The sequence below is a fragment of the Littorina saxatilis genome, linkage group LG6 (assembly GCF_037325665.1).
Source record: "Littorina saxatilis isolate snail1 linkage group LG6, US_GU_Lsax_2.0, whole genome shotgun sequence".
Lineage (NCBI taxonomy): Eukaryota > Metazoa > Mollusca > Gastropoda > Littorinimorpha > Littorinidae > Littorina > Littorina saxatilis.
This window is the reverse complement of record NC_090250.1, coordinates 33,054,190-33,081,668: the sequence shown is the minus strand read 5'-3', so window position 1 is coordinate 33,081,668 and position 27,479 is coordinate 33,054,190. Positions and strand designations below refer to the sequence as shown.

The window sequence follows — 27,479 nt, the reverse complement described above, 5'->3', positions numbered from 1 at the left end:
ACTCATAATAGTGCAGGGAGGGGGCTCAAAATTAAGCAATTAATAAGCTGAATCCCATTTGTACTGCACATGCACTGTCCCTATAATTCTAATCTCTCAAAATACCACAAACCATGCAATATGTTGACAAAACGGATGCACATGTCACAAAATCCCTCAATCTCTTTTGCACACACATGCAAGAGCACACACATACACACACAAACACATACATGCATGCAGATATAAAGGAAAGGAAAGGAAAGAAAAAGAAAATCTGACTGAGTGAAATTTATTCCTCAAGGATTAATGATTTTCAGTAACCATTTCATATCTTTAATACCAACTGGAAATGATGCCAGCAATAAAATAAAATGTACATATCAACATGTTAAAATTAGTAACCAAATAGAACTTTTGCTAATTAACATTCAAACAGCACACACACTTTGTGATATTTAGACACCTAGTTCCAATGATTTAAAAAAACAAAACATCTCACACACACACACACGAACGCACGCACTATACACACACGCACACACATTGTTGGCACATGTTATGAGATTGTGTCTCAACATGCACGACACTGGAAACGCAAACAATTCTGTGCTCATAATAAAAAGTGGTGTATGTATACATGTATACTTTGATCGAAGACTGTTTCTTGATCTTCATCTGTCTTTGCCGTCTTTTGACACTGATAATGATATATTTGAATTCTAGAAATTGGGAAGTGCACATTTTGTTTTTATTCATATTCTGCCTTACAAATTTCAGGATGACCAAGTGCATAAGCACTTGGAATAAGTTTCTGATTGTAATGCTCCATTAGTACTTTGCTGTGATGACATGTGCGGGAATATGAATACAATTTAGTTTGAATCAACTTTTTGAAGGTTATCCACAAATGCAAATTAATGTACTCAACCTGGAGAGGGGTGGGGTTGGAGGAGACATATGATAATTTATTGTCCATACAAAGGTGTGTGGGGGGGTGGGGTCTGGGGGTCTGCCCCCCCCCCCCCCCCCCCCCCCCAACAAGAATCTACCAAGAATATAAAAATTAATGTAATTCAGTATTAATAGTACATGGCAACTTAACCACTTGTAACGCAGGTTGTCAAAAAGAATTCATTTCATAACTTAGGTTGCCTATACATGTACTACTGGTGAACACGGCTGATCGTAACACTTCTCATACATAGCATCTAAAATGTTACAGTTTCAGAAAGTAAAGAAACATTTAACAATTCCATGAAAAAGTGAAGTCGTGAATACAAAATTCAAGCTCATACTTGTTACCTAAAGATACCCATCTACAGCAGCCTAATACACATTTTTATTCTAAAGTAAATGTTTTTACTCTCTCCATGCCGTTTTTGTATTAGCTTGTTATGCAACGCTTGTAGGCCAAAGATCTGTGAGTGACTGTTCCGTACTGTGCCTTGAATAAAACATTCTACAATGAAACCTTTCTTATTTTCCAGTCTTACTTCCACCCACATTAAAAAAAAAAAAAACCATCAGAGAACTAAAAGCAGCATTCCCTTTTTGTGTTCACTTTGTTTTTTCCGTCAGATATCACTCTTATTCCACAAGTGTTGCTGACAGAGCAGACTTCGACCGCTTCAATTTGTCATATTTGAACCCAGAGTTGGTGTTTCCACAAAAGGCAATGCAAAGCATCTCATCCTACACAACAGGCATTCGCAAACATTATTTTGTTATAACCTCAAGTGTAGTTGTGTTAGTCTGAAATCACAAGCGTTGTTTTTGTTCCTTCAGCAGTGTGAACTGTTTAGCATTCACTTGGTGATTGCAAATGTTTATTTTCTTTTCAGTGTTCATTTCTTTGTTGTCACTGCTCACTTTGAGAAGAGAGCTAGCTGCAGCAGTGGAACAACCTGGAGAGTGGTCACGTCTGCCAGTACCGCCTGCACACAGAACCACAGCCTCAAGTTAAAGATCAACAAACATCACCCACAGTCCTTTTGTTGTTTAGCTATCAACGATATTGACATCCTTATAATAGGAGAATAATTAACCGGATTTACTTACACCAATGCATCATCAAAGCAAAGTTTTATGTCTAAGTGTAACTCACAAACTGGTACACAAAGAAACCCACAACGTACATATATACCCACACGCCTCGCATGCACGCACGCAAGCACACACACACACACACACACACACACACACACACACACACACACACACACACATGAACACTTACCTCGGCAGCATTGTAGGTCTGAACTTTCATCAGGTTGCTTTTCCGGAAGGAGAAAATTGCCACAGCAAACACTGTAGAAAAAAAATGTTGATGAATTGTTACCTGATGCTAATTACATCTTGCATTGTAAACTTTACACTTTTTTCAGCTGAAGGAATGCCAAAGCATGAGTTCACCAGCACTGTAACCAGAAACGAGGGGAATTTTAGATAAAGGACTAACATTATGGGTTAGACACATGGGACACCAAATATTACAATTATCTCACACAGCGCTAGCTTTGCTGAGTTTATTGATCTCTGAGCAAGTATTTAGGTCCATTAAAGATTATACGTTCATGATATTCCAAGTTATTAACACAGACACAAAACGACAATCAAACAGACAGACGGACAGGCATACAAAAACACACACACACACACCCAAAGCAGACACTTGGACATGCACATTTCCGTTACCTGGCAAAATCTCCAGTGAGTCAAAGGAGAGAACTCTGTCCCATAGCAAGAGCACCTGGTCGCTGGCCAGGAAACCAGAGAAAGCTCTCATCAGCCACTTGAAGGCAATTTTTAGCCTGTAAAAAGTCACAAAATCTTGTAGGAATAGTCCAGAAAACCAGGCAAAGCTCTCCTTAAATTGAAAGTAATGTTCAACCTAAACAACATCAATTACACAATAAAATAGAATATCGCTGTCCAAAAAGCCAGACAAAGCTCTCGCCAAATGTTTGAAAACAATTTTCGGACTGACAAATTTTTGAACAAATCCTTGAGTTGAAGGCCAAAATTAGGGCCACATCTGAGTAGAATTATAATGTTTCAGACTTCAACAAAATCAGACATGCCAAAACAGCGTCAGTCATCATGCAGGATATTATGACAATTACCCAAGTTTCAAATGCAACACTTTTTCTTTAGATCAAAGTACATGTATTCATGTCAATCTTCCAATATCAACAGGTATAATTTATCAACAGACACTGCATGAACACAGACAAATTAGAGCCCATTCTGGATCTAACAATGAAAGACTAAAGAGAAAGTGTTTCCTATCTAAAGCCTGTCCTTAACTGGGAAAAGTCGACTACGCAAAGTATACTTCACGAAGATGGCCCCACGAAGCTTTAGCACTGAGTTTTCGGTGAAAGATTTTGCAAAGTCTTCTTCAGGCTCAATTACGGACAGGCTTAAAGAGCATGGTTTTGTATGAATAGATATTGTATTTGACGGATTACAAGCCGCACCGTTTTATAAGCCGCACCCCCGACTTTTAACCAAAAAATTGGGACGAGCCACGTATAGGCCGCGTCGCTATATTAGCCGCCGTCGAAAAAAATATAATCAGATCGTGTCAATCAATCAAAACAACCAGGCAAACGAAAGTACGCTATTTGGCGAAATCGGCTCCGAGAATAAACAAGTGAAACAAAGAAGAAAAGTGAAAAAGTTTGAAGAAAAATATCCCACACACAATTTGTAACCAACACACACATGTAGTCCCGCCCAGAATAAGCTTTTTTTGGATGATTTACGACTTTTGCGCACATTTCGAGCAGACGAAAACACAACATGGCAGCTCTCGCTCCTCCAACTATCGCAAGACACAAAAAAACGAAATCTCGCGCGCGCGAGATCCTGATACATCCGGTGTTTCTCTGTACGCTATCTTGTCACGACGACTTGTTGACAAACGAAGATTCGTGAAAGAAAGAGAAAAGCGCTGAGTCTTGAGTAGAGAGCTAATAAAGTACCGGTAATCGCTAATCGAGCGAAATGAAAATCCGCGGAGACTTCCATTAGGTGAATGCTATTCAAGTTTAGGTAATGTTTTAGCCGCATCTTTTCATAAGCCGCAATGCGATTTTTTTTTTTTTAAAGTCGCGGCTTGTCAAATACGGTAAATAAAGTTGGAAGGTAAAAATGGCCAAACCTTATAACTGATCATTGTTGCCTTTGAATGGCTATTAAACAGCTCTAAAACAAAGCTAGCTGCAAGTTATCAACAAAATATGAGTCTACTGGAGCAAGACACTGAATAACAAGAATCAGTTTCCAACTCACGGCTGGCAGCCAACGTTCTTGAGATGAAAGAAGAGTTCAGGTTCATTTGTCTGCAGCAATATCTCAAACAACAGGCTCAGTGCCACGATTCCCTGAAAACAAAGTGCAACAAAAGTCCATACAATTTGTGGAGATTGTTTTGATTTTTTTTTAGCTTAAAGGCACAGTAAGCCTCCCGTAAACCATCACAGATACTGTCAGGCTTTTACACACAGTACAAACACCCTTCCATTTGAACGCTCACCAAACGGGAACATCCTAGGTGCCCTACGTAAAGAGCGAGCAATTTTCAAAGAATTAATTTTACGGAGAGAGTGTCAGAGACAATTGGACCGTGGTGCGTTTTGGCGCTAGACCTAACTTTTAAAATCTAAATAATAAATTGACAGCTTGTTACACAAACATTCTTAAATCATAAAAGAATTCTTTCTTCATCAAGACAAGATCAGTACAATTCGAAGTTTTGAAAGTTTGAAAAAAGAAAAGCCCGGAAGCAGGGTCACGCAAGGTCGTGGTTCTCGTAGCAGACGACGGTTTATACCTATCGCCAGTTCCTCGCTAGAGTTCTTGTGAACCACAGCCGTTTGTCTTGTGCACAGTCAAAGGTACTTAATAACGTGCTATTGCAGATAAGCTCACAGCGAGTCGCATTCAAATTACTAACTGATGACTACATTGTGAAAAAGGGGAACTTGATCACACGGGTTCCCGATGGCTCAGGGGTAAGATAAACCAAGCAAAAATAAATTCTTTAAAAATTGCTCGCTCTTTACGTAATTATAAATCAACCAACCTGTGGGTCTGATGACACGCTATGCAGCCGAAAGAAATACTGGATGTACATTTGGCGGAAGACGTGATACAGGGTCACCACATCGTTGTACACATAGCACAGAGGAGCCACTGTCAACAAATAAGACTTAGTCAAATTCAACACGTTCTTTGTATTCAAAGCACACAGAGAGGCCACCAGCTCTTATCAAGGATAAAGGAGCCCTGATTTCTGATGTGATCTAGTCTGTTAATCATACAACCCTCATTATTTAGCTGCAGCCCATCACTCACCTGACATAACAAATGATTTGTGTTCAAATGATATCACTCAGCATACATGGATTAAATCATGCAGCATGCACTTCTCAATGCTTTCAGTTTTTCTTCCCAGGGAGAGAGAAAGAGAGAGAGAGAATGACAGGTTAAGAACTGAAGGGGAACAATTCGGAGATGGATTTGACTATATGCTTATCATAAGCATATAGTCAAATCCATCTCCGAATTGTGTAAACAACAGCTGCCAGGGATTAACAAAAAAAGGTATATATAAAAAAAAAAGTTGCCAAATTCTTCCTGGGACGGAAATCCGTCTAGGACGGAAGAAATCCCACCCCTGCTTATGACAAAAAGATTTTCTTCTTCACAATGACAATGTAATTTTTCAGATAGCACAGTCGGTTTGAAGTGCCAAGGGAGTCACTGGTGCATGATCAGAGATTTCTACGTACACATCATACACACTCAAGATGCTACAGATTATATACACATAAAGTTTAATGCAGTGGACACACCAAACCTTTTATACAATACAAACAAAAACACAACGTACCATACATAGCAAATCCATGGAAGGGAATGACGCCGTTTGGAGGGTAAACAACAGCAAACTCCTCCACGCCAAGTTTTCCACGAATGTAGGACTTTGGAGGAGTGGCACAGTTGTGGGAGAAGTGTTTCAGAATCACGGTGTCGCGTGAAAAGGGCAGCAGCACCTGCAGGCAGAAAAGTCTGTATATAACATCATACATTGCATGCAAAATCAGTACGTACAAAACTATAACACTTTTAACTGAGATTGTCTTTACATATGCATAAAATCAAAATAGCTAACACACAACCAAAGCTTGATCAGTGACTTTGTGATAAAAATGAACAGATAACGTACCTCCTTTCCCCTCCGCTGATACACACACACACACACAAACAAGCATGCACACATATACAAGCATGCACACATACAAGCATGCACACATACAAGCATGCACACACACAGATACACACACACACACACTCTCTCTCTCTCTCTCTCTCTCTCTCTCTCTCTCTCTCTCTCTCTCTCTCTCTCTCTCTCTCTCTCTCTCTCTCTCTCTCTCTCTCTCTCTCTCTCTCTCTCTCCCAGATACATGGTTAGACAATGTCTACCCCTCCCTCACCTGATACAAGTAGTCTTCAAACACAAAGTAATGGTCATCATTGGTGGCGGTCAGTTTGACATCCTGCAAAAAAACACGACAATTTTGATGAAACAGAAAGCTAAGACATGGACTCCCTAGGTAACTCTACAGCCTTTAATTTATTATACAGTTGTAGCGGGAGAGCCCTACTAGCTCAGAGTTGCAGGTACTCAGTGGCCCCACCTTCCTTCTAGTCACCCCCACCTTTCCTGTAGATACCCCCATCCTCTCCCTTACAGCCAGCCCACAGCGATCACAGAGGATACTGAGTCTTTGAGAGGGTATAAAAGAGGCCGGCTCGGCAAGTCTCGTCAGTCAGCGCCGAATAAGTGCTTGCTCTCTTTCCCTCGTCCCTTTCTCTCTTTCTTACACGCTGCATAAGTGTGTACTCTCTATCACTTTTATCTGTCTCTGTTTCGTTGTTCGTTTTGTCTCTCATTGAATTTAAATGCTGTGTATTCTGCTTGTTCGTTTGTCTCTCAGCGTTGCATTTAAATGCTGTGTGTTCTGCTTGTTCGTTTGTCTCTCAGCGTTGCATTTAAATGCTGTGTGTTCTGCTTGTTCGTTTGTCTCTCAGCGTTGCATTTAAATGCTGTGTGTTCTGCTTGTTCGTTTGTCTCTCAGCGTTGCATTTAAATGCTGTGTGTTCTGCTTGTTCGTTTGTCTCTCAGCGTTGCATTTAAATGCTGTGTGTTCTGCTTGATCGTTTCGTCTCTCAGCGTTGTATTTAAATGCTGAACGTTTGCTTGTTCGTTCGTCTCTCAGCGTTGTGAACGTTTCCATGTTCGTTCCGTCTTTCGGTGTTGAGTATACGTGTTGTTGCCGTGTCTGTCTTGTGTGTGAAACAGAGCAGGAATGAGATACGTAAGAAAAGAGCCGTAGGTGCTAGTTACTGATCGGAGTTGCGGGTAGCATTTAACGCTAGGTAAGGTTAAGGATTGTTAATTGATGCTTTGTTTGATTGGTTTCTGAGTTGCCTTTCATGTACCATAGTGTAAATAAAACCTTGTAACTGTTTCCTATGAGTTATGGTGAACACCACTGTACGAACGAGAGGTGAGCGTGAACATGCGTGTGTCGGTGAAAGAACGTAAGTGTGTGAGCTTGGTTTTGTGTCATGTATTGTAACTTCTGCCTCTCCTTGACTGTTGTCCTGTAAACATGTGTTGTTAAAACTGTACGTGGCAAATTCTAACATCCAAAACACACATCACAATATTTATGTAACACACAGTCTAGATTACTAAGAAACACACAGGGTTTCCTCTGAATACCGAGGTCGGCTAGTATTGTAGGCACATATATTGAACACAACGCGAGGCCTAGACTAAACTGATTGTGCATCTACATTACATAGGGCTAGAGTAAAGGAAGATAAATAGTTGCTCTCCTCGGCAATCTTCAGCCTCCCCCTGAGAACAAATAATGAGGATACGGACCCTCTTGGGCTCCGGTTACACAGTATAGAACATTAACATGGGAATGCTTTGCTAGAGCACATTTATAAGTTTATCTTGTTGTGCTCCCCTTATTATAACTTTCAATTACGGCTTTGTATTTATGCAACTGAATAAAAAAACTGTTTAAAAAAAAAAGAAAAAAAAGAATGCTTTGCTACAGTCTACACTATAACAATAACAAAACAAACCCCAAGAGAGAGAGAGAGAGATATCAACAGACAGGGAGGGGGAGAGAGAGAGAGAGAGAGAGAGAGAGAGAGAGAGAGAGAGAGAGAGAGAGAGAGAGAGAGAGAGAGAGAGAGTCATGCAGAGACAGGAACTCGAACTCGAACTCGAAAACTTTATTACCGAGGGATGATAGCATTAGGTCCATATGGTCCTTTCTTACAGCTAGTCCCTACTATAATACACACATGAAACAAAGAACAAATATGAAGAGAGAGAGAGAGAGTCAAAGACAGGGAGAAAGGGAGAGAGAGAAAGAGTCAGTCAGAAACAGAGAGAGACAGAGACAGAGAGATAAACAGAGACAGACACATGCAGACAGACAAGATGGAGAGGGGAGAGAAAGTGACAGTCAGACAGACAGAAGGAGACAGCTAGGTAGGCAGACAGACAGACAGACAGAGAAAATACACAAGCTCACCTTATACAGAAGATTGTCAACCAAGAGATCATGTTGCAGAACACAGGTTTTCAGCTGCTCGTAGTACAGAATGTCCTGCACACACACAACTTTTGTAAATATCATATTCAAATACTCTGACAAAACTGATATTCACAAAAACTCATAGAAAGAGCAAGAGAAAGAGAGAGAGAAAGAGAGAGAGAGAGAGAGAGAGAGAGAGAGAGAGAGAGAGAGAGAGAGAGAGAGAGAGAGAGAGAGAGAGAGAGAGAGAGAGAGAGAACAAGAACAAGAACAAGAACAATTCTTTATTTCACGAGGGTAATATAGAGTAAGCAGTGATCTGCTTTTTTACATCTGGCCCTCGCCCTAAAGAGGGACTAGTCTAAAATTGCTAAAGAATAAGCATGTAAAGAAAACTACTGCTACATGATTATAATAAAATGAAAGTCAACATATCATCAATTTGCATACAATACATTGCTTAAATGAAAAATGTAAGTTCATTTGACATGAGTTAAGAATTATAGAGTAGATTGCACTGACGCAACAAAGCTGTAAATGCCATGCCCATTGACATACACTGCATTCGAAAAAATCAGTGTATATTAAAATAATAATGCATTGTTAAAAAGCACCGGTTGTTGGTTTTAACAACCATTCTAGCGACAACAGATGTTTATTTAGACTTCACGAGATGGTAAGAGGTATATCTGGTCTTAAAAACGTTTGTGCTGCTAGTTTGCTGTAGGACTGTCGGAAGAGTGTTCCAGAGACTGCTACCTGAATAGACTAAACTATAGATTTGAATAGGTCAATCCTAGGCAGAGGCATGTTCAGTCTCATCAATTGGCGTGAATTTTTTAACGTGAATATGGAAAATATGGTTTGAGGTACACATCCATGAATAATTTTATGCATAAGGGTACCTTTATTATAACTTAGCCTTGCCTTCAGAGGAAGAATGCCTATAAAGTATAAGTCCATGTAGTCTAACTCAGATAGGGTTGTTTTCTTTAATAAGACTACTTTAAGCGCTCGTTTATGTAATCTAATTAGTGGTTTGAATGAATTTTCACTTGCCGAGTCCCACAAGGTAGACGCATAATCAATAACAGACTGAATATGAGCATTAAAGAATAATTTCCTGGCTTCCAAATTCAGAAAGTGTTTGATTCTAGATAATAGATAAACCTTCTTGGACACTTAATGTTTAGACAGTTGTTCGATGTTGTGTGACCAAGACAGGTTGTTATCAATGGTCACTCCCAAACTTTATGATGGTCGACTTTTTCAACAAGTTTATCATTAACTGTTAGATCGTGAAATATTGAGGTTATGTTCTGGCGTTTTTGCCTAGTTGTTATTATCATGCTTTTTGTTTTTTGGGGGTTAAGGGACATGTGATTTAGCTCAGTCCATTCACTCAACTGGTTTAAACTTTCTTGCAGTGTTTCTGATAAACGACTTAAATTGGTGTTACTAGAATGTATGGTTGTGTCATCTGCAAAAAGTTCACATACATTTTCAATGTGAAGGGGAAGGTCATTTATGTATATAGAGAAGAGGAGCCTGGCCTAAAACTGACCCTTGTGGTACGCCATATCGTACATCCTGCATACTTGATGTTGAGGCGTTTGCGTATACAGCCTGTTGCCTGTCACTAAGAAAAGAAGTTATAAGTTCAACAGATTCAATCCCGAGTCCATACAATGTGAGTTTCCTCAGTAACAACTTGTGGTCAGTTACATCAAAAGCTTTGGCAAAATCTACAAAAACAGCTGAGCTCCACAAAATTCATTATCGTTGATCTTTTCCAACCACTGATCAACAAGAGAGACTAAGGCAGTAAGACAGGAGTAATGAGCTCTAAATCCAGACTGGTTAGGGTGAAATAATTGATTGTGGTCAAAGTGCGATAATAGGTGTTTGTTTATATGTCGTTCCAGTGGTTTTGATAATACTGACAGTATAGAAATCGGCCTATAATTTGAGGGGTCTTTCTTTTCGCCAGATTTAAACAGAGGAATGATTTTAGCCTGCTTGAGGGCTATTGAAAAATATTTTTGTTCTAAACAGAGATTATAAATGTAAGTGAGGGTGTCAGAAATTACAGGGGCTCAGATAACTTAGAATCCTTCCATCAAGCCCGTCTATTCCCCGGGTACCCGTTTGCTTTAAATGAGCGAGTGCGTGAAATACTTCAAGCACCGTGAGCGGAGGAATATTTAACTGAGAAGAAATTTGTTTTGATTTACAGAAGTCTTCCAAAACTTCCAATTTATTTAAGGTTGTTTTATCGTTTATAATAACCTTTTCAGCTATTTTGGAAAAATGTGTTTTTAAATCATCAGGTGCAGATATGTCCTTTAGGCAACTTGAAGTAGGTGCAGTCGTTTTATTTGTAAGTTCATTTATTGCTCCAAATGTTCTTTGAATTTTGTTTTGAAGAAGCAAGGTCTTGAAAATACTTTCTTTTTTTTAATCGTTTCATTGAATTAACTTTATTTCTCTGTTCTCTATATATACTCCTCTTCTTTACCGATTGACTAGTTAAAAAATCACGATGATCAATTGCATCTTGTAATTCATCATCAAACCACTTAGGTTTTACTATGTGTTTGACTCTCTTAATTCTCCATGGAGCATGTCGATCATAAATGTTAGTGAAGGCATTCAGCCAGTGCGTTAGAGCAGCATCAGAATTCGTATGATTATAAACCTCAGGGAGAGAGGAATTACAGAGGTCACGGAGAAATGTGTCTTCGTTGAATTGAGAAAAGGATCTATATTTTATTGTCTTGTGGCCAGCTTTAGGAATTTTTATACCCTTTCTCGACCACGTACGTTAAACAAATGGGAAAGTGATCGCTGCAACCACTGGCTGGAACACAACATTCAACAATGTTACGGTGATCAGTCATATAAATATGATCTATCAGAGTGCTGGTGGTTGCTGTGACTCTCGTAGGTGTGCATACTATTTGTTTGAGATTATAGAGGTTAAGCATATCAAGCCACATTTTGTTCTGTTTTAACAAATTAATATTAAAGTCACCTAACATAATTATTTCCTTTGATTCGAGCAAGACTGCATCTAACATCTGTGTAAAATTATCTGACCAGTTTGCTCGCTCTGCAGGATTTCTATAACAGAAACCTATAAGGAGTGGAGCTGCTCTTTTCAACTTAATTAATTTCTATTCACACCAATTCCACAAACTGTTCAAGGTGTGTTAATCGTGTATAACTAACTGATTCGCTTATGTACAACAGCAAACCAGTTTCTTTACTTTGCTGTGGGTCTCGTCGTAATAATTGTAACCAGGAATAGCAACATCAGAATCTGAAATCTGGTGAGATAATCTGGATTCTGAAAACCCAAAAACGTGAAAGCTTGAACCAGAATTTAAAAGCATAGTAGATATGTCAGTCATTTTGTTAATTGCATGGTTTATATTCAGGTGTCCCATGCGAAAACCCTCTTTAGTGGGCCATGCATTTGGACAGCTGCTCATCGTGAAACTATAAGTAAACAGCGTTCTAACTCCTGAGCATTAAAGTAAATCGATATATCTACTGAAATATCTTGGTACAAAATAAACAAACTAAAGAGAGAGAGAGAGAGAGAGAGAGAGAGAGAGAGAGAGAGAGAGAGAGAGAGAGAGAGAGAGAGAGAGAGAGAGAGAGAGAGAGAGAGGGGGGGGGGGGGTAGGAGGGAGCAAGAGAAAACAAGCAAGAGATAGAGAGAAGCACTGACACACACACAAACACTTAAACACAGATAGACAGACAGACACACATAGACACGCTCACACACACACACACACACACACACACACACACACACACACACATCATCATCATCATCATCACATACTAACACACACTATCACACACAAAAACACATACACACGCATGCAGTGCTGAAATCATTACCACTTCATCGACCTCCACTCCCAGCATCTGGCACCACATCTCCCCTCGCATGCTGTCGGGACAGCCTTTCTTGGAGAACTCGCGGGCTACAGGCGCATGATTGGCTGCTAAGACTGAAAACACAAATTGAACCAAACATCAGTTCCAGGCATACGTAAGACTGCTTCGCTTCACAGTACACCAATCAAGCAATAGATACGGGCACATGATTGGCTCCTTTAATACACTGATAAAACCCATAAATGTCATATTTTGGTCAAAAGTACAAATAACATTTAGTACCCATGAACTTGGCTGCAGCTTTACAGGCTCACGAATGTTTACCTGCGCTGAGAACAGAACTCACAGTGACCAACAATAAAGCCACATAGATTCGGGTTGCACACATTAACAAAACGGCGTGAACCACAACCTCCAAGACCCACGATTGTCCTCCACTATCTCTTGATGTAAAAAATGTTAATAAACTTGTCCAAGTGGCTTCCATTTTTCATCATCACAACAGATTTGCAACATGAATGCAAATGTTCAAATCTGAAGTGCTCCAGGAGCAACATGAGCTAACGGTTCAACTCTGCAGTGGTACCGTATTTGACGGACTACAAGCCGCGACTTTAAAAAAAAAAATCGCATTGCGGCTTATAAAAAGATGCGACTAAAACGTTACCTAAACTTGAATAGCATTCACCTATCATGGAAGTCGCCGCGGATTTTCATTTCGCTCGATTAGCGATTACCGGTACTTTATTAGCTCTCTACTCAAGACTCGGCGCTTTTCTCTTTCTTTCGCGAATCTTCGTTTGTCAACAAGTCGTCGTGACAAGATAGCGTACAGAGAAACACCGGATGTATCAGGATCTCGCGCGCGCGAGATTTCGTTTTTTTGTGTCTCGCGATAGTTGGAGGAGCGAGAGCCGCCATGTTGTGTTTACGTCTGCTCGAAATGTGCGCAAAAGTCGTAAATCATCCCAAAAAAGCTTATTCCGGGCGGGACTACATGTGTGTGTTGGTTACAAATTGTGTGTGGGATATTTTTTTCAAACTTTTTCACTTTTCTTCTTTGTTTCACTTGTTTATTCTCGGAGCCGATTTCGCCAAATAGCGTACTTTCGTTTGCCTGGTTGTTTTGATTGATTGACACTATCTGATTATATTTTTTTCAACGGCGGCTAATATAGTGACGCGGCCTATACGTGGCTCGTCCCAATTTTTTTGTTAAAAGTCGGGGGTGCGGCTTATAAAACGGTACGGCTTGTAATCCGTCAAATACGGTAAATATATTCTGCAACTTGTAACCTTTGTTTCCCAGTTTGGCGCGATCAGCATCGAAGAGCTCGGAGGGAATGTCAGGAAGGTCGTCCACTCCTGTCTGACACTGGTTGATAGACATCTCGCTGTACTGCACTCTCTGTAACATTACCATCATCCTTATTGTCACCATCATCATCATCATCATCATCATCATCATCATCACAATTGTCACTCTTGTCTTAATTGTCATCATCATCATCGATCATCATCATCCGTGTCAATTCACTGTCATCATCCTCATTGCTTCAGTCGTTACGCACTGCTATCATCACTGTCATCATCATCGTAATTATTGTAGTAGCTGTTGTCATCACTGCCATCATTCTCACTGTCATCATGATCGTCCTGCTCCTATTCATGCTCCTCGATCCTCCTTATCGATATCATCATCATCATCATCATCATCATGACTGCTGCCACGACCACCACCATCACCACCACCTTTTTCCTGTCTGATATATCGCTACAAACATGTATAATACTGCTTCCAGCAGAAAATCTTCATCCTAGCATCAAAGTCTCTGTCTGCTGTCTCCATGAAAGCACAGTTAGAAATATATTACAACAAGAAGAGCAAACGCTCGATCGAGTCACTTTCGCAGTTCTGAATATTATATGAGGCATCAGATGGACAGGAAGAAATTGCTATTCACAACACAATGCATACCTGAAGAATTCAAGACATACCTGTGACCTTGAAAAAGGTCAAAGGTCACCAAAGCAGACGTCAAAGTGTAGAGATCACTGGGAGTCACGTTCACATAAAATTTGAGCCCGGTCACTTTTATAGTTTCCGAGAAAAGCCCAACGTTAAGTTGTGTGTTGCCAAACAGAAAAGGCTAGTTATCTCCCTTGTTTTTCTGATAACGTTCGTAAAAGGCTACAGATGTAAATACTTTGATGTAAAGAATAATCCTACAAAGTTTCAATCACATCCGATGAACTTTGTCAAAGATATAAAATGTCTAATTTTTCCTTTGACGCTGACCTGTGACCTTGAAAAAGGTCAAAGGTCAACGAAACCATCGTTAAAGTGTAGAGGTCATTGGAGGTCACGACTAAACAAAATATGAGCCCGATCGCTTTGATAGTTTCCGAGAAAAGTCCAACGTTAAGGTGGTGTCTACGGACGGCCGGCCGGCCGGACGGCCGGCCGGACGGCCGGCCGGACAGACTAACACTGACCGATTACATAGAGTCACTTTTTCTCAAGTGACTCAAAAAGTAGTAGATGCATTCAGATTACAAGAAACAGAAACAATCTTACGAGCTGGTTGATTGTCTTAAGCTTGACAGGAACTTGAATGATGCCCCAGAAGTTGTAGAAGCTGCCCCTGCAAGAACAGAGAGCAGAATGTTTCAAAGGCACGTGGAAAACAGCTCACATGTGTTACTTTAATTTACACTGAGTACAGTAGTCCCGATCTGCCTTGAGACCCCATAAATTTAAAATAAATACAGTGGCACCTCTACTTAACAACTTTGAAAATGTCAGTCAAATTCGGTCATTATGTGGAGGGGTCTTAATGGGGAGGACCACACAAAGAGTTTTACTTTGTTTGGTCCATGTCGGGTGTCAGTCAATGATCAAGAATGATATGGGCGTTTTGCTGGATGCCGCCGGCAATGTGATCATGTTCTTCTTCCTTTAAACGATTGTGGTACGTGTAACTATGTCTCAAGAAGACAGCTGGAGTGTCTGAAGCCTATTAAGGTTAACTTTAACTATGTCTCAAGAAGACAGCTGGAGTGTCTGAAGCCTATAAGGTTAACTTTAACTATGTCTCAAGAAGACAGCTGGTACGAGTGTCTGAAGCCTATTAAGGTTAACTTTAACTATGTCTCAAGAAGACAGCTGGAGTGTCTGAAGCCTATTAAGGTTAACTTTAACTATGTCTCAAGAAGACAGCTGGAGTGTCTGAAGCCTATTAAGGTTAACTTTAACTATGTCTCAAGAAGACAGCTGGAGTGTCTGAAGCCTATTAAGGTTAACTTTAACTATGTCTCAAGAAGACAGCTGGAGTGTCTGAAGCCTATTAAGGTTAACTTTAACTATGTCTCAAGAAGACAGCTGGAGTGTCTGAAGCCTATTAAGGTTAACTTTAACTTAATGTCTCAAGAAGACAGCTGGAGTGTCTGAAGCCTATTAAGGTTAACTTTAACTAAAACAATGCAAACAAAATATGTCCTAAAAGAAAGAGAGGCTGAAGAAATGTAAAAACTCATGAAAGACAGCCCGAATCCCGAGGTTTACACAAATTCATTCTTATTCAACTTAATTACTTCTGTGTGCATCAGCAATACTGAACCTTAAGATTACCCAGATTTACTTGTAAAAAGTTTCAGATTCAAATATCAGAGTAAAAAAGATGAAAAGGCAAATTTATTTACCCATTGGAAACAGAGTTTTGATAATTGGTGTTTTGTAGTCCAGCCACTACCTCCAGAAAATCTTTTGGAGCGTACACAGGCCGGATTTGACCCAGATCTGCAACATGCACAAAGCCTCTTCAGTGACGGCTGGCGTTGTGACGGGGTGGTAAGACGTCGGCCTCTTAATCGGAAGGTCGGGGGTTCGAATCCCGGCCGCCTGGTGGGTAAAATGTGGAGATTTTTCCGATCTCCAGGGTCAACTTATGTGCAGACCTGCTAGTGGCTTATCCCCCTTCGTGTGTACACGCAAGCACAAGACCAAGTGCGCACGGAAAAGATCCTGTAATCCACGTCAGAGTTCGGTGGGTTATAGAAACACAAAAATACCCAGCATGCTTCCTCCGAAAGCGGCGTATGGCTGCCTAAATGGCGGGGTAAAAATGGTCATACACGTAAAATTCCATTCTTGTAAAAACACGAGTGTACGTAGGAGTTTCAAGCGCAGCACACGAACGCAGAAGAAGAAGAAGAAGCCTCTTCAGTTTAACCATCTTCATACTTTTCTTAACTTGCTGGTATGTTGTAATAAGTGATAACAACAATTAAATGTCACTCATGGCTCTATTTCTTGAAGGGCAAATCTAAAATGTAAAACAAATCACCTGAAGAACACACACTGACACACATGCACATACACACACATGCACGCACACACACTGTGTGTCTATGTCGACCAAAAGAGTGGGATTCCCTACAGGTGGAGTTCCTGTAGGATGGATTCCCTGTATACAGGGAATCCCACAGGGTGGAGTCACTGTAGCGTTTCGCTGATTGCGCTGAAAGTCTCGTGATGCTTATAGCAACATCGGTAGAATTTGATGTTTATCGATATTTGTTAATATTATTTAGAAATTCGAGTATGGTTTGCAATTTTTATTCAAAACAAGTTTAGATAGATAACTAAATGAAAGAAAACACAGCCAAAATAAATTACTCGTAATAACGACAAACTGCAAAGCGTTCCATTAGCATCTCACTTCCGTTTGACGCAATGGAGTTACTTCAAGCTTACGAGAGACAATTTGATGAAGTGAGATTTCCTTAACCAAATCATTTCGAATTATACGACGTTCTTGCCGAAGCATGTTAGCTTGGCTGAACGCCGCATGCGAATTCAGGAATTCTAACAGATTTTCTGTGGAACCGCCATTTTGGAAGGGGAAGTATAACGCTAAGGTAACGGAACTCAAATCACCTTACGGCAGTCACGCGCTTGGTACGAGATTTAGCGCTATCGTATTTTTCTACAGGAACTCCGCCTACAGGGAATCCCACTCTTTTGGTCTACATAGACCCCATCAGCCACACTCAGTATCCATTAGAGTCCTTGAAATTTGACACAAATTAAGTTAGGAGAAAAAGATTGAGAAAGAGAGAGAGGGAGAGAGAGGGGGGGGGGTGACTATCTATATACATAGAAATGAGGGGATGAAATGCACTTGCAGCTTAAATGCAAAATCCCTGAAAGAGCACAAAATAACATGCTATTTCAAATATCAAAATGACCCATAAAACAAAAACAAAAAAGGATTGAGCAAAACATAAAAAACAACAAGTCGCGTAAGGCGAAATTACAACATTTAGTCAAGCTGTAGAACTCACAGAATGAAACTGAACGCACTGCATTTTTTCAGCAAGACCGTATACTCGTAACATCGTCAGTCCACCGCTCGTGGCAAAGGCAGTGAAATTGACAAGAAGAGCGGGGTAGTAGTTGCGCTGTGCTGCATAGCACGCTTTTCTGTACCTGACTCTTCGTTTTAACTTTCTGAGCGTGTTTTTAATCCAAACATATCATATCTATATGTGTTTGGAATCAGGAACCGACAAGCAACAAGATGTAATTGTTTTTAAATCGATTTTGGAAATTTTATTTTAATCATAATTTTTATATTTTTAATTTTCAGAGCTTGTTTTTAATCCAAATATAACATATTTATATGTTTTTGGAATCAGAAAATGATGAAGAATAAAATGAACGTAATTTTGGATCGTTTTATACAAAAATAATTTTAATTACAATTTTCAGATTTTTAATGACCAAAGTCATCAATTAATTTTTCAGCCTCCAAGCTGAAATGCAATACCAAAGTCCGGCCTTCGTCGAAGATTGCTTTGCCAAAATTTCAATCAATTTGATTGAAAAATGAGGGTGTGACAGTGCCGCCTCAACTTTTACAAAAAGCCGGATATGACGTCATCAAAAGTATTTATCGAAAAAAAGAAAAAAACGCCCGGGGATATCATTCCCAGGAACTCTCATGTCAAATTTCATAAAGATCGGTCCAGTAGTTTGGTCTGAATTGCTCTACACACACACACGCACAGACAGACAGACAGACACACACACATACACCACACCCTCGTCTCGATTCCCCCCTCTACGTTAAAACATTTAGTCAAAACTTGACTAAATGTAAAAAGAAGGAAACAAAAAACAAACAAACAAAAAAGCAACATATGAACCTGAAAAATGGAATGAAAACTTACATTAACAAAATACACAACAGTGAAGTACAAGTGTCAGTATACATTGCATTGAATGCATACAGTCCTGTTGCTGCATGTCTGTTACATGGTATAAAATTCAGTCTCTAAGCTGCCTGAATCAACTGATCTGCATATACAGTTTGTATGTGTGGTTTGCTAAAAACTATCATAGGGATAGATCTACAAATGACTACCATATAATGCACAGCGTATTTTTTATTACCACAAAGCCAGTATTAGCCTGATACATTGTCATTGACAAAGATATGCAGCAAATGCATTGAGTAAACATCCTTGGCTGATATGTACCGTAACAGCTCTTATTTGTTCTTGAAACAATTGCCCTCCCACATACAATCCTGTTCTCTCCATATACTAGCCGAAGGTAAGCACTGAAAGCCCAAAGGAAATAACATGGACAGTGGAAGCCCCCTTTTCACCGCCTCTCTGAGTTTCTGTTCATCACCTCTGTAAATTTACCTCCATTTTTAGACCTCTCCCCCCTCCCCCCCCCCCCCCACACACTTCTTAAAACCCAATTTTCTCAGATTTAGAAGAGAGGAGGGGGGGGGGGTCCACTGTGAAACAAAACAAAACAAAACCAGTGAACAAATGAACCCCCAAAATAAACAACAACAACAAAACAACAAAAGATCAAAGACTTTTATGTCGCCAGGTGTCAGTGCTAGTGGGCATTGCAGAAGGAATTGGAATACTGCCTGGCTCTTTTCCTGGTGATTCTGTTGCATAAATTAACATTTATTTAACCATGTTGTATACACCCAATTGGTGGAAAATATGTTTTGTGCAACTGCATGAGTGAGAGAAATGAAAATTACAGTAGAACCCCTCACAACGACCCCCCTCTCTAAGGACTACCCCGCCACAACGACCCTTTTTTTTTTAACCGATGTGTTTCCTTATATAGTTGTCACCAGTGTAGCGACCACCCCGCTCTAACGTCTAAGGACCGACCTAACAGCTTGTGTAACGACTTTGTCAGACAAAGCCAAGACTCAGTCAGCGTAACGCATCACTGACAAACCGGTTATAACCAGTTATAACCGTCTTGCGTAAGCAAAGGCACTAATTAACCGCTGAGAGGTGTGATGGTTGGGTGGGCTGAGTAAACATCACAAACCAATCATCGAGAAAACAAACTCACGTGACCAACACACACCGTTCAATTCAGTCAGAATAGACAGTCTTTGGACAGAAGAGCAGTGGAGATCGACATGGCGTCTACAAAGAAAAGAAAATATTTAACTCTCGAGAATCGAGTGAATGTTGTGAACAGACACAAAAAGGGAGAAACTGCCATCGCGATTGCAAAAAGTCTTGATGTTGGAAAATCGCAAATTCAAAGAATTATCCAACTCCAAGAAAACATTCTGAAAAAGGTGGGGAAGTGGTGACAAGGCAGTGAACGCACTCACCATGCACTGACATCATACGAAAGCAGCCACACAAACACAGCACAGAGGCAGAGGCAGGTGTGCAGATGCTTTGTGAGAATAAGCGTTGAAAACCAGTTTGAATAAAAAAACCAGCAGATAGAGCCGCATGTCATAATCATTCTTCTTGTCTGGCTTTATTGACTGCATGCCGATCTTGTGGCAGTGACTTTTCACTCTTCAGTCGGACTGTACACAAACCACTCTCACTCTCCCTCACTGACTACCCTAAGCGCTGACAACTGATGTTTGGAAGAGTACACCTCTCTATTTCTCTCCAATGCTCTTCCTGCTGACTTCAGTGACACCGGACACCCCACTGAGTTTAGCCAGCCCCCCCCCTCTCTCTCTCTCTCTCCCCCCCAGCCATGTACTGTTTGGTGCTGTGGCCAGAGAGGTGTCACCGGCTAATTGAGGCCAGCTGCACTGTTCACTCAGAGCAAAACTAGTTGACTGTGTCTAACTTTTGACAAAGCAACACAACTGAAGGGTTCACAGATTAGGTAACCGACTCACTGGTCAAGGCTGCAGGGAAACGAGAGTATCTTTTCAATGAAAGAGGTTACACACAGATACGCGATGCTGAGAACGGTGGCCGATTTTTCACTCTCTTTCTCGGAGGGCCTTCATCATTGCAGGGACTGCTGTAAAGAAATGCTTGCTCAGAAACTAACTCTTTTTGCATTGAAACATGCACCAGAACTGGTGGACACCATCGACAATGTCAAACATGAAATCGAAGCAGTTTGCTTGAGGAAACGGTCGTCAGCAACTCAAACTTCTCTGTTTTCTTTTTTTAAGAAAATCTGAGGTGACTTTCTTTGTGGCCCCGCCCCCTCCCTCTGTAAGGACCCCCCTCCATAAGGACCGATTTTTGTCAACATTTTCAAGGTCGCTAGAGAGGGGTTCTACTGTATATACCCATGTGATTAAAACTGCTTTGGGGAGAGATTTTGTTCTTGTCTTAAAATGCAATATATTCATAATAAAAATACATGCACATATAATGTCCTCAGTTCACATTGTAATTAACAGGGATTGCTCTCGCTGTAAACAAAAACAACAACAAATAACACTTAAGGTATATGTAATGATGCCCAAAAAACATGTTGGGGAGCAATACTTTCGCCCACTCCAAAAACCAGTACGGACACAAACAAAACCCTCACTCATGACTAAGACCCTCTCCTTAACAAAATAGGGTGATCTTTTTCGTCAAAGACATGTATTTTTAAATGCAAGATTAACAGTTCTAGGTCTATTAGATAACTATACAGTGATAGATGCAGATTTACTGGTTCAAGACTTTTTTTTGTCGAATTTGTTCTACTTCGCTGTGAGATGAATTTTCAGAATCCGGTTGAGGCGCTGTTCATTTTGTGAGTATTATGTGGGTATTAGTTTTTAGTGACACTGAGAAAAAAGGCCATCGGGTCTCCTATGATTTTACGCGTCTTTGTGCCTTTATTCCTGGACTGGAGTAGTGAGGTCAGCTTAAATGTCATTTCATCCTGAGACAAGCCAATGTTTTGTAGTAGTTTTGGCACAGTTTCTTTCAAGAACAGGTGATTAGTGAGTCAGCACAAATGTGCCATGTGAAGATGATCATGCATTCAGACCAAGAGTCACTTTTTCTTTTTTGATGTATGCGTCATCATCATAAAAAACAACGACAATGTATTAGCGAATTTTCAAATGTGTCAAATATGCATACATCGTGACTCAACTTGATCTCAGGATTAAAATGAAGCAGAATAGGCAGTCTGTAAAGTTGACCTTATTTGATTCACACGAGCCTGACATGCAACCTCAGTTTAAATATGCAATTCAAATTTGTAGACATTTGGTGATATATAATACAACAGAAAATATAGCATGCATTTTTAAACATGTTATCATATTGTCCATAAATGCTCTGATAAAGCGACTCTGAACTTAATTAAAGTGACATATGCGACCTGCATGAGTACACTTTTTGAAGTGTATTTATAAGTGATGTTAGTGACAAAATATAGCATGCATTTGCAAGCATAACATATTGTACTGACTATAATGATCGTTCAGATAAATTTGTAACAATCAGCTCTAAACTCACTTAGAGAAATCCAAGGCCTCTCGTCTGCATGAAGAATGAACAGATATTTGACCAAACATCTTATTCCACAAATTGCAACCACAATTAAGTCACAAAGGATGATTATAGTAGGTCAAACTATACACAGACTAGAATAAACAAGACTACATTTTCCGTGAGATGTGCAAACTACAAGCAAAGGTACACATGCAGCTGTTTCTATTTGAACTAATGACACATTTATAGGAGAAACATATTTTTTAAGCCTATACTCCTTCAGCGAGACATGATTGCACATACCAATAACATTAGCACATACTAGCTGCTTCTATGACATATTATATACTGATCCCAAATGCTACAAACAATAAACCATTTCCTGTTTCAATAAGATCAACAGACCATAATAATATACTAATAAATAGTCTTCTGAAAGTGCATAACCATGCACTCCTTCAGCAATTAATTGTGACATTTTCTGGGTAAAATGTTCAATCTGTCAAAGCAACATTTCCACTTTGTTAGCTCCCAAACAAGACAGTTCACACATTTTTAAATGATGGTCAGTCAAAGGTACCATACTGGTCATTTACCTGGTCCATCTGTGCCCAGCTCTGTCCACCTAGCGGCCATGTCCTTTTGCTCTCGTTCTGCCCTCTGCACAAGACATGAAGACACTGGGTCAGGAATTTTGCACTCTCTACATTGCGAGTACACAGTTTTTCAAGAGCTGAGAAACAAAGGGGCGTAAGCGTTCTAAATACATAAAACATGTTCAACAAAGGTAAAATTGTAAGAGTTATGCGGAACCTATCTCCTGGCACACGAGAGAGTATTTAAAAACATTCAAATGAACAAGCAACTTTCACCTTTTTAAAGTTTCAAGCACAACTGACAACTATAGCCTAAAGCTATATGCTTTTAAAAAAAAAGTCACATTCCAGTGAATACACCCCAATAATTAAGTGCACTTTGAGCCTCAGAAGTCACTCAAGTATGCTTCTCAACAGTCAGACTGAAAGCAGGTCCATGTTTCCTTTAAAGGGAAATAACCATGTTTATGTTCAGGTCAAGGGTTTGAATCCATGCCAAGATGTACATGGATCAACTTTTTGCGCAGATTCAGAGACTGTATCAATGTCCCACCCTTGTGGCATGTAAAAGACCTTGATTGTTCTACCTCAAACCTGAGTAGCGTGAGTCTTGCTGCTGCTAGCTTTCCACTTGGAGGAAGCCACCCAAATTTCCCAGCAATGGGATAGTAAAGTAATGAAAATGAAAACAAAACCGACTGAGTGGTTTTGGTAGCCATGCACACAATGATTATTTAATTGTAAAACACTATTGTGACAGCAAGGGTCACACTATTATCAGTAACAAGAAAAAACGCAGAACATGTCCTTTATTTATTGTTGAGAAAATAATTCTACTGACGCATGGTGTCAATTTGAAATGAACGTACCCTCCTGGCAAGTGGTATATTCAGCTCTGTGCACATGCTGTTCAGGCTTTTTAGGATCTTCTTCTCCCATGTTTGCTGCAGAGTGGTGATCGAGAGCACACAACAAATATTATGAGAATGCAAAAGAGAAAACAATAGAAAGTTCTAAGAAAAGTAGATACAATCTGCAATCAAGAAACACACACCAGTCATTATTGAATGTACTGTACATTTTGGACAATAAGTCCAAGAAAACTGTTTTTGATTAGGGTAACATGATCAACAGAAAAAGGTAGTCAGTAGCGAGTTTTGTTGTGTTTGTTGCGTGTGTGCATATAAGCTGGTATGATCACGCACACTTAGTTTTCTGTGACCTGTATAATGGAGCCCCACTGAATGTGTGTGAACCTTTTTTTTTTTTAAGTGAAGAAAAAGTTTACAGGGCTGGTTGAAAAAAATAGGGTTGGACGGCCGGTTACCGGTATTCAATAAATGTTGTGTCCATGTCTAAGGCAAGGCCCCCCCCCCCTTCAAGTTTATCCTTATATGGTCATTTAATATACGTTATTTGCGTGTTTGACCAAAATATGACATTTTACACAGATCGAGACAGTCATTGTTCTCCGAGACCGCGATAAAATGTCATATTTTGGTCAAACGCAAATAACATTTATGTATCGATCGAATTCCTTTCATATCAGGTTGTTGTTGTTTTGACGATTGAACGAGCCCGGGCACACACACATGCAATCAAACACAAAAGCTTCATATTTGGGCGTTTCAGGTTGACCGAAACTTCAAAGGAACTACAAAACACACGTCATGTACTGACTTTGTTGTTGTTTTGACATTAAACAGCACACACACATGCAATCAAACACATGACGTGTGTTTTGTAGTTCCTTTAAAGTTTCGGTCAACCTGAAACGCCCAATTATAAAGTTTTGTAGGCCTCTGACGTCACATGACTCAAAGAAGGGAAATCCAATCTCCAATCGATACATTGTGTCTTATTTAATTGAGCCCTACTTAAACCTCCCCAACCCGGTCATTTCTCCCTATAACTCTTACAGTATAGCCAGGTCACTATAAGTCAGTCCGACATCAGTAGCAGGTCAGCACAGTAAACATGGCTGTCAGACAACCCAATGACTTAACTGGCCCAACAAGGACAGAATGCCATAAATCAAAGGCACACCACATCTTTGGACAAAGAGGGAGGGGGAACAGCGAAGAAACTGCAAGAGCTGTAATAATTCCTAAGGGGTTTCTGAAATTAATTTTGCCTTGCCTTACTTTGCCTAAAGAAGGGAGGGATGTATGCTGCCTGAGACTATAGCTAAGCTGTTCATAATGCAAGAGATTAGCAAGGATGGCTTTTTGTCATACTTAAATTTCTGTAAGAAAACGTTGAGCTGACACTAGGACCTCCCTGCCTTCATTTTCACTGCCAGGGATCTTTCTTTATTTGGTGTTTAACGTCGTTTTCAACCACAAAGGTTATATCGTGACGGGGAAAGAGAGGAGATGGGATAGAGCCACTTGTCAATTGTTTCTTGTTCACAAAAGCACTAATCAAAAATTTGCTCCAGGGGCTTGCAACGTAGTACAATGACGTATTACCTTACTGGGAGAATGCAAGTTTCCAGTACAAAGGACTTAACATTTTAATTTCTTACATACTGCTTGACTAAAATCTTTACAAAAATTGACTATATTCTATACAAGAAACACTTAACAAGGGTAAAAAGAGAAACAGAATCCGTTAGTCGCCTCTTACGATATGCTGGGGAGCATCGGGTAAATTCTTCCCCCTAACCTGCGGGGGGTACTGCCAGGGATCATGTAAAGATCTCAAGAAACCTGCTTTAAAGCCGCCACCATCACTTTAAAGATCTGATTGTCTCTGATTGTTGGAGGTCTTGAAGGGGGCTTCCACTGTACGTAACTGCTTCTTGAAGAACTGTTGGGCTGACAGCTAGGAGTTATACCTGCCTTCATTTGCAATGCAAGATGATATCCTATCACTCTTTACTTTAAAAATCAACTAGATAGTCTTAAATACCCGTTCTGTAAGCGGGCTTAATAAAGGTAAAAGCACACTTAACTTTAAGATGCAAATAGTTCACCTGCTCCCACATTCACACTCTCATGAACCCAACAGCAACAAACCTGTGCTTTCCGGATGTAGAGTAGTGGTTCTTTGTTGTGCTCAGGGTCAGGTAGGGTGGGCTGTTGGGGATGAGTATGCAGGTAGTGGTAGATTGCGTTGCGTAACTTGCGATCCCAACCTGTAGGTATATGTGAATCTTTACAGTAATTATAAACTAAAGGCAAAACTTGCAGACTGCTTTATCATCAACAAACAACAATCAAATTAGAAAACTATTTTTAGGTGACCACTGATTACCTCCCTAGGACACAGAATAATTGACTGAGCTGACACATGAGTGGTGCATAACATTTTCCTGAATAATGGCAGACTTTTCCTCTGAGCATAAACTCAAAGTACAAAAAGAACAACAAAGACCAGTGTCACAATGTCAGAAACTTAGGCTGACCTCCATTAATGAGACCTGACTGGACTCCTTTGCGCAATTCAGACACACGCAAAGAAGGCTTGAAGGCTTCAATCTGAAATTAAACAGAACACAATATTGTATACCTGTATATGTATCAGAGGCAAATTCCACACTGAATGTCCTTATAAGTCAGATCTGTGTCGTACGTTTGTGATGGACGTGAGAATATGAAGGCTATGAGATTAATTACACTTTAAATTGTCTTAGTTAGAGAATAACATACTTTCATCAGTGAAACATCACGGCATTGTTTGCATGCAATCCTGTGAAGTCAAATATGGGCCTTAAACAGTGGAAATGATATCTTAAAAAGTAAATTGTAACTAAGACTCACCCCTTATACTTATGACTTGAAGCATACTTGTTGACAGTTTATTAAATTCATGAGGTTATATATATACCACAAGCTTACTAGTCATTCATGTACACATTTCATGTACTTTTTGTGAATGGATGTTTCTATTATGATTTAAGTGTTCCCAACCATTAGTAGGTGCAGGTGCCATGAACATTATATTTACTGCATTGGTAACATAATCTGTTCTTGAGTGAATGTTACACGATGTCCAATATTGAAGAGCATTTGGACATTTCAAGCCAGCATTACCTGTGTGGCACTGACACTGTTGCATGCATGTGAATTTGGATTTTTTTCAGTGAGTAATACTGAGCGGCATTGAAGAGATCCATGAAGATTAATTAATAGACAATGTGTCAGCATTAGCACCGAACAGATGCATGTGAATTCTGAATTTATCAAGCCTCGAGCGCCATTACTTAAATGGCATATTGAAGAGTACCATATTATATTAAACAATGTACAATGTAAGTCAGCATTACTGATGTAGCACTGCATAGATGCATGTGAATTTTGATCTTGTTCAAACTCCAAAGCCTGAGCGGTATGATCGAGGAGCTCGTATCGACATGGACTAATTAATGGTCTCTCCATGTAATCATTATACTGTGCTTATATATACCTGAGCAGCATTGAAGAGGTCTGTGTAGAGTTTGGATGACTTGAGGAACTGAAGCAGATCCACAATGAACTGCTCTGCCACCTGGTCTTCGTTCATCCTGTACGTGCTGAGTCACACTGTACATTCAACAACTGTTATTCACAACAATGGACTTATACTCAGTGTAACTGCAGATAAGCAACCC

The 27,479-nt window shown here is 39.9% G+C and overlaps 1 protein-coding gene across 4 annotated transcripts in view; it reads right to left on the bottom strand.

The window, feature by feature from the left end:
* Positions 1-254: 254 nt before the first annotated feature.
* Positions 255-27,479, bottom strand: part of LOC138969045 (TBC1 domain family member 19-like) — a 27,760-nt gene continuing 535 nt past the window's right edge. Inside the window, exons 2-20 of one of the 4 annotated variants that reach the window (XM_070341737.1) lie at positions 27,296-27,411; positions 26,295-26,367; positions 25,906-26,024; positions 23,755-23,829; positions 22,886-22,949; positions 22,314-22,337; positions 19,427-19,504; positions 16,233-16,329; positions 15,109-15,175; positions 13,827-13,938; positions 12,531-12,643; positions 8,613-8,687; positions 6,486-6,548; positions 5,882-6,044; positions 5,072-5,181; positions 4,279-4,370; positions 2,677-2,792; positions 2,219-2,289; positions 255-1,916 (exon numbers count right to left, since the gene is read on the bottom strand). In XM_070341737.1, coding sequence (XP_070197838.1) covers positions 1,848-1,916; positions 2,219-2,289; positions 2,677-2,792; positions 4,279-4,370; positions 5,072-5,181; positions 5,882-6,044; positions 6,486-6,548; positions 8,613-8,687; positions 12,531-12,643; positions 13,827-13,938; positions 15,109-15,175; positions 16,233-16,329; positions 19,427-19,504; positions 22,314-22,337; positions 22,886-22,949; positions 23,755-23,829; positions 25,906-26,024; positions 26,295-26,367; positions 27,296-27,391 — 1,677 coding nt within the window. In that variant the 5' untranslated portion in view covers positions 27,392-27,411 and the 3' untranslated portion in view covers positions 255-1,847. The remainder of the gene's footprint in view (positions 1,917-2,218; positions 2,290-2,676; positions 2,793-4,278; positions 4,371-5,071; positions 5,182-5,881; positions 6,045-6,485; positions 6,549-8,612; positions 8,688-12,530; positions 12,644-13,826; positions 13,939-15,108; positions 15,176-16,232; positions 16,330-19,426; positions 19,505-22,313; positions 22,338-22,885; positions 22,950-23,754; positions 23,830-25,905; positions 26,025-26,294; positions 26,368-27,295; positions 27,412-27,479) is intronic. The other 3 variants (XM_070341739.1, XM_070341738.1, XM_070341740.1) reach the window with 3 other exon arrangements.